At 39.8% G+C, this 17123-nt stretch overlaps 1 protein-coding gene across 6 annotated transcripts in view; it reads left to right on the top strand.

Moving 5' to 3' along the window:
- trappc9 (trafficking protein particle complex subunit 9) overlaps nucleotides 1–17123 on the top strand; it is a 193064-nt gene that overhangs the window by 27019 nt on the left and 148922 nt on the right. For all 6 annotated transcript variants that reach the window (XR_006845927.1, XR_006845926.1, XM_046418121.1 and 3 more), the window contains 5 exons: nucleotides 2350–2476; nucleotides 4286–4431; nucleotides 9459–9544; nucleotides 15473–15599; nucleotides 15785–15917. Coding sequence is in view for 4 of the 6 variants with exons in the window: in XM_046418121.1 (XP_046274077.1) it covers nucleotides 2350–2476; nucleotides 4286–4431; nucleotides 9459–9544; nucleotides 15473–15599; nucleotides 15785–15917 (619 nt within the window). In the remaining 2 variants the exon portion in view is untranslated. The remainder of the gene's footprint in view (nucleotides 1–2349; nucleotides 2477–4285; nucleotides 4432–9458; nucleotides 9545–15472; nucleotides 15600–15784; nucleotides 15918–17123) is intronic.

Here is a 17123-nt window from a genome sequence, read left to right as displayed (position 1 = left end):
AGGGAGCTTAGTAAAAAGCAAGCTGGAAACAAGTCAAGTAATAGTTTTTCTGCTAGTTTAACCGCATGGATTTTATTATCTAACATCCTTGACACATCAAGATGACCTCAAGATTCTAGTCCTGACAAAACAAATATTTTCCATTTGGTGAAATTTACAGCTGAAACACAACAAACACTATAGCCAATGCCCAGCTGACCAGCTAACTGGTTGGTAGTCCCAAACTACTTTTATATTTTATGCGTTTTATATTTTTCAGTGAAACTGTTTCTTTGATGCTCAGGCTTTGTTTGCCCCTGAAAATGTCATGGTCAAATATAAGAAAAGATCTCACTCTATGGGTTGGCTGAAAAGTCATCATTGTGAATGGCCTAAGCCTAAGCAGGCATTCAGACAGAAATCGGTTCTGTGTTAAAACAATGCTGGGGGCTGCCTTGATAGGGCCGTCTTGTTTCAGGCGCCGATGAGACGTGAAATTTGATCCAGTAAGTCCAGTTGGAGTAACCCATCTCTGAATTGGAAAGTAAAACAGTGTGGGCTGCTTTTTTTTCACAAAGAACTATTCTCAGTCTGAACGCAGCACAATTGCTTGATTCCAGTGGGCACGACTGCGTCGCTTTCTGGCTGTGACACGGCCGTCAGCCATTCAGGGAAATGCTAGTGATTCCACCAGACACGCCATAGCAAGTTGAAGCAGCTCTTGGCTGTGCCCTGTTGGGAATATGTGCCTACTCTGTTTTTGACAGAATCCATGCCAAGCTACACAGAACAGATCAGTCTTGGCGAAGAACCAGATACACAAATCAGCACATCAAAAAAGACAAAGAAATCATTTAAGACTATAGTCTAATTACCCATGGTGGAAGCAGTCAAAGAATAAAGGAAAAATGACCAGATCAAAATCTGAGTAAGTCAACAAAATGATCTGCTCCTCAAATGCTCCCACAAGGGTATGAAATTACGCGGGCAATAGAACTAAACCGCTTTGCAGCAGAAATGCAATTAATTCCACTGCTGCCAGCTACACCACAAAAACTTTTGGTTATGGTCAGCCACCAATGCTTCACAACTGGTGACCAGATGGTCAGCTGTTCATTTGATGTGTCAAGACCTTAGATATTGTATATGGACAGGTGTGATTATAAAGCAGGGCACTATTTTACTTCAACCTTTAGGTTTCACTTATTAGATGTTACTAAATCCTCTATTGTGTATACATATTTTAATGCATTCATCACACATAAACTTTTTCAACCAATTAATTTTTAGCAATCGTTCATTTGGAATCTTAGAACTGTATGTTCTTCATTCGGTTTTCAAGGCTGCAGCTATTCTGTTTGGCACTCATCCCTTATCACATCACTTAAACAATGATAAAAAAAAAATTGAATGAGAAATGTTTATTTTTTTTAATTTCAAGACAAATTTAAACTTAAATATTTACTTTTTTATTTTCATCTATGCTCATTTTTTTAATCAAAATGTTAGAAATAGTAATGTAACATTTTTCATTGTTATTTCATTTATTCAGTTCTTTGTAAAACACTTTAGAATTGACATTTAAACAGAAACTACTTCGTTGTTTGAACACACAATCACTGTTCAGTTTTCTTTCCTGGAGAGGCCCCTAAACAGATGGCTGCTGTGAACACTCAGACATGGCAAAAAAAGAAGAAAAATAGACGAGTATGTAATCAATCATGGGAACTTTGAGCCAGGACGATAACTGAGCTGTGATCCATTAATTTCTTGCTATTTTGTTCCTTCTGCGCTTCTTCCTCCAGTTCTTTTCCTTCTCCATCCATCTCATGCTCGCTTTCTTCCCTCCTTATTCCCCTTTTCCCTTTCTCCGTTCCTTCACTTTAAAAACAGATGTGATTTATTAAATGTTCAAAAGACAAGAAACACACAAAACGCTTTCAGCAATACGACTTGAAGGGTTAAAGTTCTGTATGATATCTTTGACTCTAAATGTCCTTCTCTCCTTGATGATCGCTCTGGAAACTTGCAGAGCCAAAGAAAATTGAATAGCTCGCTGAGCAGTAATGTTCCCTCAAAAAGCATTGATGGTACAATAAAACTTCACTTTCACTTGAAGGCTCTTATTGCTGAGAGAGACACACCTCACAGGTCATTAATGTCTGGTTAATTCATATCAAACAACATTGATGAAAGCTCTGCAGTGGAGCTAGCACTTATCTGGGTGTGGAGAACATTAAAGGGAATTGTGTTATGTCTAATTGTTGCTGCCTGATATTTGGATAATTGTTTCTATAGATTTCTTGATGTGCTCTGGCCATGTGCTCATTGATTTTCCTGCTGATATATGATACGCTCCAACAATTGTAGAGAAGAAAGAGGTGACCCAGAGTCTCGAGAACTACACCTCCAAGTGTCCTGGTGGAATGGAGGTCATCACCCTTCCCGATGGTCTGAAACTCCCTCCAGTGCCCTTCACAAAGCTGCCCATTGTCCGGTAAGTCAAGAGTGTGAGTGATTGTTGCTGTCATGCATCTTGTCACATGTTGGCTGGATTTTTAATTTGGCATGTGTGGAGTAAGTATACCACTGACACATAAAAGTTTGGCAGTTAGTTAACCATTACAGCAAGAAGATTGTGTGAAAAATTAAAAAGCTATGAATATGTAATTGGTGCTTTTAATGTCAGCTCTGAAATTAGCCTTTTCATTAATCTTTCATCGAATGTTAATTTGAAACCCATTTTTCAAATTGGGTAAATTGGGATTTGTTCTCTTTTGCAAAAGCTGAACTTCATACCATTGTTGGAATTTCATATTGTCAACAAATCCCATTAAAAGACCAAAACCAACAATGTTAGTCCGTCTCTTTGGCTGCTATCCCAATTCTGTCTGTGGCATTCATATGGTAAGTTTTACAAAATACTTCTCAATTGTGTACTTTTATTTTAAAAACACTTTATTATTTACTGAAACAGCTGTGAACTGTAGGTTTTGGAAAACAAGAGCAAGTTGTACATTTGTTGTGGACTAGTTTTAGCAGCCTGTTGAGTTTTTACAACAGCAGTATTGTGTGTGTGTGTGTGTGTGTGTGATCCACTCAAAATAAACTGCAGTGAATATGAAGAAACATGTCACCTAGGGTGGGTGCCACGGTCTTGCAGTGGTTAGCCCTGTTGCCTCACAGCAGGAGGGTTCTGGGTTCAGATCCCAGTCTTGTTCCTTCTGTGTGGAGTTTGCATGTTCTCCCTCTGCCTGTGTGGGTTTTCTTCGATGTTTTCTACTCTGGCCTCCTGCCACAATCCCAAAAACATGCACATCAGGTTAACTTGCTACTCTACATTGCCCCTAGGTGTGAGTGTGTGAGCATGATTGTCTGTCTTTGTGTGTTAGCCCTGCAGTTGACCTGTTTGGTTTTCTGTATGGTTCCCTGAGCTCCACATCCACCTCCACTGACTGTTTGGGTTCATTTACATTAATATTCATAAGCCAGCACTCTGATTGGCTGGCAGTATTGCCTCCCTCAAGAGAAACTAGTTGCTGAAAAAATGAGACAAACAAACCAGATTTAAACTTGTAGCAGCTGATACAGAGTATTGTTTGGCATCACACGGGTTGGTAGTTGTGAGTGACTTGTTCTAATGGTGTTGTTGACTAAAACATATAAAAGTAATTTGAAATTTGAGTTCACCTCAAAGCAGGACAGATTTAGCTTTGTGCAGAAACAACAGCTGTCGGTTATTTGATTCCAAGGCCTGTGTGTGTGTGTGTGTGTGTGTGTGAGTGTGTGTGCGTGTGCGCGTGTCCATGTATATATTTATATATATCTACACTATATAACTTTCTCTCAAGTTCTCATGGTGCCTTCGACCCTTTGATTGTAAAAGTCATTAGTGCCCAACCATAAAAACGTATTAAATCGTGAAATGTTTGACATATAAATGGGCCTTTCCTACAGAACTGCAGAGTCTTTATCCAGTATATTACATTGACAAGTTATCTGTCAATGAATTAATAGACCTCTGGTCCCTGAAAGTGAGGAGTACACACTTTATTCAAGTCCCAGTACTTATGTTTTTATTGGTTTGCGGACTTTGTAACCTTTAACAAAGAGCAGTACTGTACATAAATCTCTTGCAGTGTACTGTAATGATCAAAATTTTTATCACAAAAGACTTGGATTATACTGCATAAACTGTTCTTATTCTAAAGCTTCACAAAATACCTGGATGTGTGAAGTGCACACCAAAACCACGATGTCTTTCTCATGGTCATTACTGTGCTTTTTTCCATGATGCCCAAACTAGATCAGTGAAGCTCCTCAATCTTCCTGTCAGTCTGCGTCCCCACAAAGTGAAAGGCCTGCTGGGACAGAATATGGCTACCGCCAGCCCCTTCATCTACTCCCCAATCATCATGCACAACAGAGGAGAGGAGCGGTGTAAGAAGATAGGTAAGCTCGACGGCATTTCTGTTGTGTCCTTGCTCACATCTTTTGCTCATAATGACCTACTGTACATTTTTACACACATAGAAGTACACCTCTGTTTGTTGACTAAAGAACTGACTCCTTCTGGTCAGTTGGTTGATTGCTTGGTTGACACACTCCTGTCTGACCAAATTCTCACTGGTCAAACAGTCGCTACTGCTACTTTCACAAGGTGAAAAATGCTTCTTAGGGTGTATTTGGACAGCCAAACTCCAACATCTGAATGTCAGAAGACTGTGGTTAAATGTGGTTAATTTCAGCTACCTTGAAGGTGTTTACATGTGCTTCAGGTGAAACCTGTATTCATAATAACACGTTGTCTGAAGGCATTTGATTTTAGTCAAACAAAACACTACCTAACATTTCTTTTATGTCTTTCATTCTCTCTGGCCTTCACTTGTCCTGGTGGGCTTTAATTTGAGAAATTGAGCTTAAAGCATTAACAGCTTGGGTATTTCTGTGTTTGTTCTGTTTAAATACCTTACATGGACAATCAATGTACGATTAGTAAGTCATATACATATTAATAGATCCTGAAAACAATCAGATCACTGTTTGTTTCCTCTGTGGTCCATATCCTTTTAGACTATAATGGAGACATGAGAGCATTACAAAATAGAAATGGCGCCAGGGTGCTAGGCCGACTGGATCACCCCTCAGCCTTCATTTTCCTGGGAGATTTCATACCCAGTGACGGACAGAATTGCTTGGAGAAAACTAGGTTCATAGGGAACTAATCTAAAACCCGATGGTACCATTATTCTATAGCCATTACATTGTACAATCGGCATTAACTTCATACTAATATGTTAAAGCAAAAGAGTTCTGTCTTGCCATTTGTATGCAGTCATTCAAAATGTACAAAATCATTCATGGTAGAGATGCAGACAGTGAGGAAACCACAAGTTATTTTTAATATATACACAATCAACATCCATGCCCCAGTGCTGTTCTTTTCTTTGATCTGATTTAGATATTGAAAGCTGGGTTTTCTCTGGTGCAGTATGATGTGGTGAGGCTTTGGAGATTAATTCAAACATGCCTTTCCCTTGTAGTTCATCTACCTCGGGGGAGCTAGCTGCAAGCTAATGAAGTTAACATTCTCTCTTAACTCCTTGAAGGCATCTCCCAGCACGCAAGAACTGTGGAAATCAAGTATTTGAAGGATGGGTCAACTGTGAACATGCATTCATCACACCATGACCACATGTAGGCATGTCCCTCCATACAGAACTCAGCATTATTTCTGCTTTCCCTAGGCAATTGCAAACAGGACTGCAACATGCTGTGTGATATTAGCCGCAACCTCATTTGCACCTTTGTAATGTCTTACGGTTTCATGAATTGAAATTTCCAACCTGAAAAACGCATTGTTGGACTGAGATCTAGCATGTACTTGCCTTGTCATCAGTGGAATGTGCAATATATGGATATTCTTGAGGAGTTCATTATGCTCGTCTGTGCCACAGCTGTAAAGTTTTACAGCTCTAGAGTAAACCATCATTTCCCGCTCATTCATTTTACTGACAGGGAAAGCAAAATCTTTAGTGTTCTGCGCTCTGGCAGCTGAGGCGTGTGGACACTGAGAATATATATGTGTGCGTGTTGTCTTGCTCTTTAAGTCACATGCTATGAATCAGGTTGATGTTCAGCCATAAAAGAAGGGGTCCTCTAATGGGAGATTGTTTTCCCTATAATTGCTCTGAGACTCAGTTTCAAGAAGTGCGTAGTCCACGGCTATCCATTCACTTTGATGTGGGTGATAGGCTATCTGTTAAAGTGGTATATGGGTATAGGTAGGCGGGTGAATTTTACTTCATCTAGTCCTTGCAGGGGATGCAGGGCGCAGGGTGGTCTCTAAGTCTTTGGAAACATTTTCTATTGTTTTGGCTCTGTACTCCAGCACAATGGATTTGACAAAACAATAACTATGAGGTTAAAGTGCTGACTAACAGCTTTGAGGATGCTTGATGCCGTCCACGTCCATAGTGAGTGTGCAGAGAATGACCTTTTGCCCTTTTTGCCTTTTTGCCCCTCTGGTTTAGAATAATATAGCAAGACAGTGATCCCAGATATACCGGTTTTTATTGGCCAAACAAGGTTATGACCAGTGATCTCTGATCTGAATCCAACCGAGTATGAAAACCAGGCTGAAGGCAAAAAGATGAATTGATGTCTTCTTCCAGATCTCACCTTGGATTGCACCAGTATCTGTTTTCCACCCAAGATCTGTTCCAGCACAGTTCATCCAAGCATATTTTTCAGAAACATCATTACAGCTGGTTCTTACTTGTTGTCACAAGCTTTCAGCATGTTATTTCTTGACCTAGTTTCTCCTTCAGAAAAACACAGTAGGTCAGCATCACGAATGAGAGAGGCCAAGGGAGCCTTGCCCTAGTGTATGGCAAATAAATCCTTACAATCCCATTACTTTGTGAAGTGAATGTTGTTTTTCTGTATCTTACTTAACTCATGGATCTGCTACTGCACTGGACGTTATCGATTGTATTTTATCTCATTGATACCTCTGAAACAGCACATTCACACCAGTGGAGTACTGTCACTATTTTTGGTACGGACTGTCATTCAGACTGGTATATATTAGCCAGAATGAGACGTGAGTCCATGGGCATTATGAATACATGGTCAGCATCATTTTTCTTCTTCTCCTCCTTGAACAGTTCTTGCACTGACCATACTCTCTTAAGACAATTCTGAGCCACTTCATGTGTGGCTTTCAGCAACGTTTTGCAGTATTCATCGACAGATTGGGTTCGCTGAGCTGTCCTATGGTTTCACGAACGCATAATGACATCGTGACAACTCAGCAACGCAGTTTGAGTTGAGCTAATTTCATCTGTCCTTCTTAAGTCAATTATGAGCCTTCACTTTTTGTCGCTCATATCTTACTAACTCATGTCAAACTGAGAAAGCATTTTTGGTTTTATGTGTATTTTCTGTACGGGCTGTTAAAATTTATCCATTTACAGTATTAGCTCAATGTCTTGCAGAAATGTGTCTCCATCTAAGGCTGTAATGACTTGTAATTTCAAACAAGCTCAAAAGCTCGGCTTCAGTTACATTTGAATGCATTCCCTCATGCTCCGGGGTCGCATCATTACACGTAGATGATTTTTGCTCTGATGCCCAGGCGTAGTGTGCATGTATTATTCAGTATGAAAGATTTATGTTGCTGACAGTTTTAAAGAATATTTCTCTGTAGATTGCAGTAACACCACTGAACTTCAGTTCTGTCTCAAGTCAATAAAAGATGATTTTCACAGCACGAGAAACGGTTTGACAAAATAATTTCCCCTTTAATGAACCAAACATGGACAATGTTTAACTAACCATGCAGCCATGCATTGACTCATTATTGCTGTGTACTATGAGGTTTCAAAGAGCTGAAGCCTTTGGAGATCTGTGCAGAATCTCAATGGCCACTTGAGGAGTTAGGACTGAGGCAACACAAATAAGATGGCAGCAGTCCACTTTGTTTTTCTGTTTTCTATTTTCTGAGGTGTATTTCACACTTAATTGGCTGGCTATGAGAGCATGCCTGTGAGCCAGACCTGAGGTTGTGTGGGGCTTTCCAGGCATTTATATCATAGATATCTTTCTTTTGACTGACTTAATTTCCCAAGGTACATGTCTGGAGTTTGCTTTCTATAGATCCCTTTTCCTGCCAGATCCTGCCAGATTGTGAGCTTGGATTTTCAGGCCTTCATTTGCAAGTCTATTTAGAGCGATGGACTCTCCAAATGGACTGGAATATGTTGTATTTCAAATGGAGATGTGCATGGCTACAGTGGGATTAAAGGTTCTCAATCTAAAGGTTCTCAATCTGTCTTTCTCTAAAACTAAGTCTACACTCTTTAAAGAAATCCAAGATATTCTCTCAGGAAATCAATGACTGCAACTTTTCTTTGGATATTTCCTAAGTGTTCGGACCTTAGAATCTGAGCGCTGCGCCCATGATGCATTGGTAATTTGCCTTTTACAGTTCACATTTCTCTAGAGTCCATTTAATTAGGCTCAAACATAATTTGATCCCATTATCCCTGCTGTTAGCTCATCACAACAGCTCAATAAATTTCATTCCATGAAGTGGCCTGTTGAAAGGTCCTATCATGCCTTTAACAGCGACAGCATCAATTCAAAATAATGTGATTTCTTTTGTTCAGTATTTAACATTTAATGTATATACACTGGATGGACCAGTATATGTACAGGGGCCTCCACTCTAGTTAGAAGGCTTGGAAGAAGGCATTTTGGAGCATAAAACTGGTACTCCAGCTGGACTTGTGGATCATATGTCATCGTCTTACTGGTCTCGCAATAAACACGTCATCAGGGACACAAGCACTGACGTTTTTCTTTAACAAAGGTCCACTTTTGTTCTTAGCGCCCATTTATTGAAGACGAGCACTGCTGTTGGGTGATGAGGACTGAAGTTTGTTTAAACTGTTCTGAAACATTTGGGAAATACACATCACATTCTTGCCAAAAATTAGACTAGGCCAGGTGATTAGTTTTGCACATCCAGTGACACCAGAAATTGTCGGCATTACATTTTCTTTAAACTCTAGACAGAGCCAAGTTAGCTGTTCTCCTCTGCTTCCAGTTTTTGAGCTAAGCTAAGCTAACTGGCTGCAGTTTTATATTGAAGGGACAGATATGAGAGTGGTACTGATCATAACTGTCAAACTAGTCAGAACTAGAAGAAGATTAACTGAAGTATAATACAAACTGGATGAGCATCCTGGCAGTCAGTGATTATTCAGTTTGGTTCTAAATTAATAAAATATTTATCAGTAAAATGTTATTCTGTATTCTATTAGCCTTTTTTTTTATTTACGTCTGCTATCACTGACTTTTGCTTTAATAGCAGCCTAAATGGTGTATTTCCCTCAGTTTATTAATAACAAATGGGTTTTAATATTACTGACATCTTATTCCAGTGTATTCATGTCTTTTTTTTCTTTTCCCAGACTTCCAGTGGGTTCAAGGAGATGTTTGTGAAGTGCAGCTCATGGTCTACAACCCCATGCCTTATGAACTTCGTGTGGAGAACATGGTCAGTAAAATTTAGTACTCCTAAACTTCAAATGCGCTGTAATTATGTGCTTTAAATGTGAATCAGTGTTTTCAATATTTGATAAATCTGAATTTTTCAATATCTATGCACAGCATTGTGAGAACAGGAGGTAGCGGAACCTCTTTTTTTCTAGTAGTAATCCAAACAGTCCCCCTGCACCCACCTATGAATTACAACAGGGCAAGTGAAAATGCTTTGTAATCATCCTTGATAGCCTAATAAGGGTCCCTTAAAAGCTTTTTTGACAGTTTAATACCGTAATGATTGCATGAGATGGTGAGAACAAACTCTTCTCACTCCTGACAATAAGAAAACATCACTGGGGAGAGGCACACCCCCTGATGTGCCATTAGTTTTATGGTTTCACACACCATCCTGTCAGACCAGATAGGTTCTATATCGAGGTAAGCATGATACTGTTTGTGCTTTTCTTCTGTGCAAAAATAAAGTTTGAAAGAGCCATGAGACATCAGGGAGTCCGTTTTAATTGTATTGTTTAATAGCTGCTTGGTGTCTGCAGCTTTTCAAGTTCAGAATCTTTCCTTATTAAAAGACCTCCGACGGCAGGTGACACTTACACTTCTGCGACATCCATTTCTAATTTCTCCCTTATGTGTCCTATTTTCAAACACACACACACACACCAGCTCAGCCATTTTATCAGGTTCAAGGGTGCAAAAGATTACTGAATAAACTGAAGTTCTTCTTGCTCGCTGCTGTGTCTGTTTATGAATGGAGTGATGTGAGACAACCTTGAAATGCAAAGCAATCATCAGGCTCAATATAAGGCCAGCAGGGAGAGGCGTACTCTCAGCTGCTTGATAGCAACATTACACACAGCAGCGCACCCAATGTACCACCTGTCAAAAGTGATGTTACCTTTAATTATTTGGACAGTCAAGAACAAATTGCTGTGGAAAGTTCTGCGACAGAGTGTGAACTGAGACAGTGGCCTCTTAATTGTGGTGGCTGTCTCAGGGTTGATGCCAAATAGACTCGGACAGGTCTCGCTGGTTGATTTAGCCGCCCTGCATCGTCTGATAACAGCACATGCTGTTACAGACACAGGAAGCGCAGACGACCTCCAGTTTGGAACATCTGGAAAGTGTTTAAACTGGAGGAGTAATCACCAGCCAGTTGCCTCTGAGTGTGAGGCAAATCTCACTATGCTAAAAAGTGTGTTTGCATTATAGAAAAGTGAGTCAACCCTTTAGATATACATAAATTGTCTTTCACCAGTGAAAGTAATTCAGACCAAATCTTTTCCAAGAAAGTAGTTGAGTTCAGTTTAAGTCATTTATACAATTCATTGTATAAATGAATAATTCAATATAATTTAAGCCAACATTACAAACTTACAAAAAAACGATTTTCCAGCCTCTCCAATGTGAGAATTTGTATAGTAGTTTGGTTGAAAATTTAGCATCTTTGGTTTTTGGCCATAGATCAGATGCAGGGATGTCACCTTAGACATTTCCCATTACGCACAGTATTCAGAGTATTCTGTTTTTATTACTTTTATCAAATGTAAGTGGCAAGCACAAAAGAAAATAACCATGAACAAATAAAGAAACAAAAGTCTCCGGGTACCATTAAGTCTATGATAACTATTAATATTTGAAATTTAATTTAGCCTTGTTCTCATAGTTTTTGTCAGGGGAGAAGCTTCTGGAAAAGGATGTCAACTGTATCTTTTCTAACTGTTATACACAAAGCTTTTGTGCAACAAACATTTATTCATTATGAATACACTGGTTAGCTGCAGCCAAGTCCCCAGAAATATTACTGGAGTGCAGAGGAAGTCTGGAGTCTTGGGCTCAGACAGCAGAAGGAATCTTATAGGAATACCCTGTGGACTCAAAGCCTTAAGAACCTTCTATGTGTTTGCATTTTCTGATTGATTCGAAGTGTCATCAAAAGTTCAGGCAGTTACAGTACTTCTCACGGTATACACAATACAAGCTGCGTGTGTGCAGAGTTACTGTGGGGTAACGGGCAAGGTCAAATAGTCACGAGGATGTCATTAGCTCTTGCCCACCCACGTGTGAATTGATCAGGTCACAGATGGAGGCTGAAAGCCTTCACAGCGGCAGCTGGGAACTTCAGGCGGTGTTGTAGAGTCATGCAGGTGGAGACAGACAGGGTGACGCAAGCTGCTGAGAGCTCCTCTGTACCCCTGACAAAGTGAGTGCCGTCAGACCCGAGCAACCGTCTATCTGCTCTGCATCAGCCAGCTCTCTGAAACACACTGGGAAACAAACACACACAGACATAACCATGCAAGGTCACTTTTCCATCCTCCATCACCAAGGTGACCCTGTTGTTTGGCAAGAGAGGCCCTCCTTCTCAGTCACCACACGACTTCAGCACTAATACCCAGCTTTGCTCTGTACTTTATAGATTTTCTATTAGAGTGGTGCTTTTTACTGCAACCCTCACCCTTTAATTTTCAGAGGGGTCATGTCAGATCCTTCTGTCAGTCTAGCCACAAGTTTGGGATATTTATTGACTTTTTACTCAAAGCAACATTGTCTCTGGGGTTAGCAGAGTTATTTACAGTAAAGACTGACTCTTTATGTACTATATACTCATGGGTCAGCCCTGCGATCGACTGGCGACCACTCCAGGGTGTAACCCCGCCTCTCGCCCGTAGTCAGCTGGGATAGACTGCAGCCCACCTGCGACCCTGATGGATAAGCGGTATAGAAAATGGAGGGATGGATGCTCATTATTGAGAAAAAGTGATAAAACTGTACTTTTATTTCATGTGTAGAGCCAAATCAGTATTCAGAGAAACTTCTCTCTTTGGAATTAGTATTTCTGATTTTGCCTGGCATTCCCTGCATAACTTTTTGTTGCTGTCGGATGTGCATTTATTTATATACGTACGTATGTATATTCACTTTGCACACACTCTAGCCGTTATTGTTTGTGAAACAGGCTAATTAACCTTTTCAAAGCTGAATGCAAATGAACTGTGTCCAATAGGTCACCACTGATACTTCTGCTATCCAATAAAGATGTGTAATGTCCTGAAGTAAAGCAAGGAGAACTTAAATCACAGCCGTGTTACCTCAGAGGCTCAGCTCTTCGGCAGCCTTCCCTCTAGTGAGGTAGTGTCTGCTGTTAGGGATTGATGCAGTCATTACGTCACCTCAGTCTGCCTCGTGCAGCCAGGCAGTGTGTACTGAGAATGTAAATACAGTTATTCAGAGGGGACGCGAGTACACATTCAAAGAAAACTTTCAAAGCCACAAGCACTATGAATGAGGCTGAGATGATGTTGTGTTTTTTTGTCACTGCAGTCTTTTTGAGTTAAGCACTGTATTTCAATTGTTTTCATTGATAAAACATTTTTCATCATATCCTATAGAAATCTTGGAGTTGGTAGCTCAGACTATTGAGATACTTGGTTTTACATGAGATGTTTAAAGAAACATACAAAAGTACAAAACCTAGAATTGAATTTTACATTCCTTTCAAGAAAGAGACAGAAATAAAAATGTACATATTGGCGGACACAACAGCAGAAGAAGCGACTGCTGTTGTGGTTCATGTTGGAGCAAAGATTTCATGATGCTTTGCAGTGATTGTTACAAACGATGCAGCAGTCAGCACTGATTGCAGTGTTGCCCTGGGGATGGCAGTATTGCTTGGTCTAATGGTTGGTCTACTTCTTTGGTCCTGTCTGAAATCTCTATGCAACTGGATGGATTGCAGAGAATTTTGCCACAAATATTCAGTCCCCAGAGGATAAATTATGATCACTTTCAATGTAGAACCATCATCAAGTCAAAATTTGAAGCCTGTACTTCATGGCTAAATCCCAGCTTAACCAACAACACTCCCATCAGCCTCAGTTCTGTTTTAAGTTAAGTGATGATTAGCATATTTTAAGATGCTAACGTGCTTAGCTAAAACTATAAAAATGTTAAACATTGCAAGTGCCAAATCTCTGTTTTTTAACATTATTGATTTAAGCGTTTCTCAGTGCTGACTGAGAGGTGCTTAGTATACCCTAACTGAGCCAGTAGCGTGGCTGTAGATGTCAGCCATGTTAAAACGGTGCATGTAGCTGCAATGGTGGCGTTGTGTTTCTTCAGGTATCAGCAAGACAGGAAATCCCATCCAGAAAGATCAGTGTGATTTATCAGACCACAAAAGGCTACACAGTACCACCTAACACTGAGGCAGAATTGTACAACTCTGTAAAGTTATTGTACTTAAACAATACAAACCGGCCATTCACATTACAGAATAAACTACCAGAAATATGTTCTTGCTATAATTTGACTGGTCACTGAAGTGTTACAATGTTTTAGTCTGGAAAATGCTGAGTTCAAGCCCTCTGTCCTCATTCAGATAAATGAGCAGGGCTTCAGCTGGCCTGAATGCAGTCTTAGTGTTAAGTTAGTTTCTTCACGAAACAGCATTTAGAGTTGTTAATGAAAATGACAAATGTTAAAATGAGTATGAAAACCTACTCGTCAGGAGATTTATGCAACTGAAGTTGTTGTGGTAACTTCATGATAAAGTTAATATCTTTACTAGGACAGTAAAGATGTCACATACATGTCTTATGCCACACTTTGTCACTATTTAGAGCTTTGCAGTTCTGATGAAAAAGTACCTGAAGGATGAGTACCAGCCCCATATAATTACTGTTTCATCTGCCAGTGCTCTTCATGGACCCTGAACCTTGCTTATGCTCTGTAATACTTGGCAATATCACTACAGGATACGTAAATACCACAGTCTTCATTGGTCGGGACTTTCGGGACCTCTCAGTTGTTTTGAGGTCACTTATGGGGTCCTTCTAATGAATAAGTCCAGTTTATTACAACTTGGATTTTATGTCCAGAGGTTTATGCTTTCCTTCCTGTTGGTAATAATTATGCTGCATTCACTAGTTTGATTCTGAGATCTGGGATTATAGTGTTATTGCTTCAAAGAAGTCCAACAAAGAAACAACCTGCCTGATTGTCTGGGCTTGTTCTCAGATCTCAATAGTTATTGTATTCAGTACAACAGTGTTATAATCATAAAAATGATGGACAAAACTGCTGTAACAAGACCCAAGTTAGAAGAAACCTGAAATGTCCTTGGAGCAATTCTGTTATGTAATTGGTAATTCTGAGTTTTACTACTAAAACTTGCATTAAAGGCCTCCAAATCCTTTGGACAACCAGCTTGAGATTTCCCAATGCATAAAAAACACTTCAGCATGCAATATTCTGGTCTCTGCAACACCTAGTGAAAATGTGGATAGATAAATTTGAAACGTGTCAGATCCCTTCCCTTTCTCCTGAGCTACAGGACTTATTTCCCATCGTTTCTCAGGAACGCATGGCTCAAGTGGCCATATCCCACCGAGACCAATTTTCTCCAAAGGAAAAGGCCGTCTCATGCTGACAGAGATTTAATCTTCAGGACATCGCAGGTAGATTAAGACGAATGAATCACATGAAACGGTTTGAGAGATACTTCACACTGAACTGTTAGGGGAGCATCAGATGGAGTGCACAAAGAGTCAAATGAGAGCTGAGAGATTTGATTATTTGTGGAGGTTTTGTCTGTTTGATTGCTTTTGAAATACTTGTGTGCCCTTTTTTGAAAAAAATCTGATATCTGTAGAAAACATTCTCACTGGGATTTCAGTACAGAGAGTAGAAAGGTTTTTTTTTTTCACTCTCACTCTTCCCTATTTAATGTTTATGCTAATGAAAAAGCTTTGTGTGGTCTCACAATATATTTTACTCTCATCTTTTCGTCTTAGCTGATTATGATATCATTTGCCAAGAACTTTTGATTTAATTTAGGTTTTACCTCTGCGTCCACTCTGCTTTAATGAAAGTTCTATATAGTTCAGATATATTACAATCACTCCCCATTCCATCTTATTTTCAGGGTTTGCTGACCTCTGGAGTGGAGTTTGAATCCCTGCCTGCTGCGCTGTCCCTGCCTGCAGAATCTGGCCTGTACCCCGTCACTCTGGTTGGTGTCCCACGTACAGCTGGCAACATCACTGTCAACGGTGAGTCCAACTGAAAACCTGTTCCATTACTCTGATGTTGTGCATAGTAATGAGCCGCTCAAAGTAGCTGTGATTCCTGTTGGACGTGCCATTGTATCACAAGCAAATTTTAACCCTGATCTTTAGGCTCACCTCTTGACATCATCACCAGCTAAATGTTTAATATATTCTGCATCTGAACCCAGGTTACCACACGTCAGTGTTTGGTGTCACCAGCGACTGCCTGTTGGAGGGCCTGCCAGGGGTGAAGACTAGTGGCTGTTTGGTAGAGGTCATTCCCTCCCTTCCTCGTCTCCAGCTCAGCACATCACTGCCACGGTCAGAAACTCACTGAGTCCCATCTGAGTCATTTTCATTTGTGTAATTATTTGTTAAAGCTGTGGGTAGGAGTTTAATGAACGCAGTCGCAATAGATAACGATCTAACAGGCAGGGTGCATGTGTAAGCAGAGTTTGGCAACGCACACAGGGTTTGAACTGTTAGCTAACTGGATCATTGGACTACTTTACAGGACAGTCTGTAAGTATGACATTGACATATTTTTAATTTTGTAAGCTCTGTCCTCCAGCATACATATGAAATGAGTTATGAGATTAAAGTATTGACTCACAGCTTTAATTTGAATGTGATCATCAACTGATAAAGGGATTTAAAGGATTTAACTGGACCAAAATATATTCAAATAATTAAGATAAACTTAAAGGGTAACTTACGTTAACTATTGGGAGGCAAAATGTTTTCAAAGTGGTCAAGTATTGAGTAAGACCGCTGCATCTATGAAATGAATTGCAATGTAATCTCTGTGGGAAAACGTGCGCTGTTAAGGTTTGTCTGCTGAAAGTGGACATTTTTGCCCATAACAGGTTCAGATTGTCACTCAAAGGGTCTGACAACACTTGGTCCCTACAGAAAAGGGTAATTTTGTTAAAAAAATAAAATCTGTTTTGTTTAACCAGAAACAGTCATTATCACTCTCACCAAACTTATCACCTTAAACACATCATTCAAAAACCAATAGAAACAAAACAAAATTCATCAAAACCTTATTGGTGTTTCAGTAATCACCAGATCTGTTTTGGTCAAAATAAATCATGAATTCACTGATATTGATATTCAGAATATTTTGGTGAATTAAGTGTTTTTTTTTGGACCGAACTAGAGTTGATGTCTGAAGTGTGTGTGTTTTTTAACAACAATGTAGCGATTGATAGCCGGTGTTTCTGGTTACACAAAGAGGATTTTACTCTTCAACAAAAAAAAGTCTGCCTCTGTCGGGATCCTTTCCATAATGTGGTGAGACATTTGGGAAAACAATGTGAGCCTCCCAGTGTCCAAAACATGCACTTCAAGGGGCCATACTTTGACAGTGTAAAATTTCTGCAGGGATGACATTGCAGCCTGTTTTGTGGCTGCCAGCTCTCACTCACTACCTGACCAATTCTTGTCATTTAGATTCAAAAAATTGAGAAAATAGTTTCCAGGTTTAAAAATACTGAAGTATCTTTGCTTGTGTCGGCATTTTTT

The sequence above is a fragment of the Scatophagus argus genome, chromosome 17 (assembly GCF_020382885.2).
Source record: "Scatophagus argus isolate fScaArg1 chromosome 17, fScaArg1.pri, whole genome shotgun sequence".
NCBI classification, from domain to species: Eukaryota; Metazoa; Chordata; class Actinopteri; family Scatophagidae; genus Scatophagus; species Scatophagus argus.
This window is presented reverse-complemented; position numbering and strand designations above follow the sequence as displayed.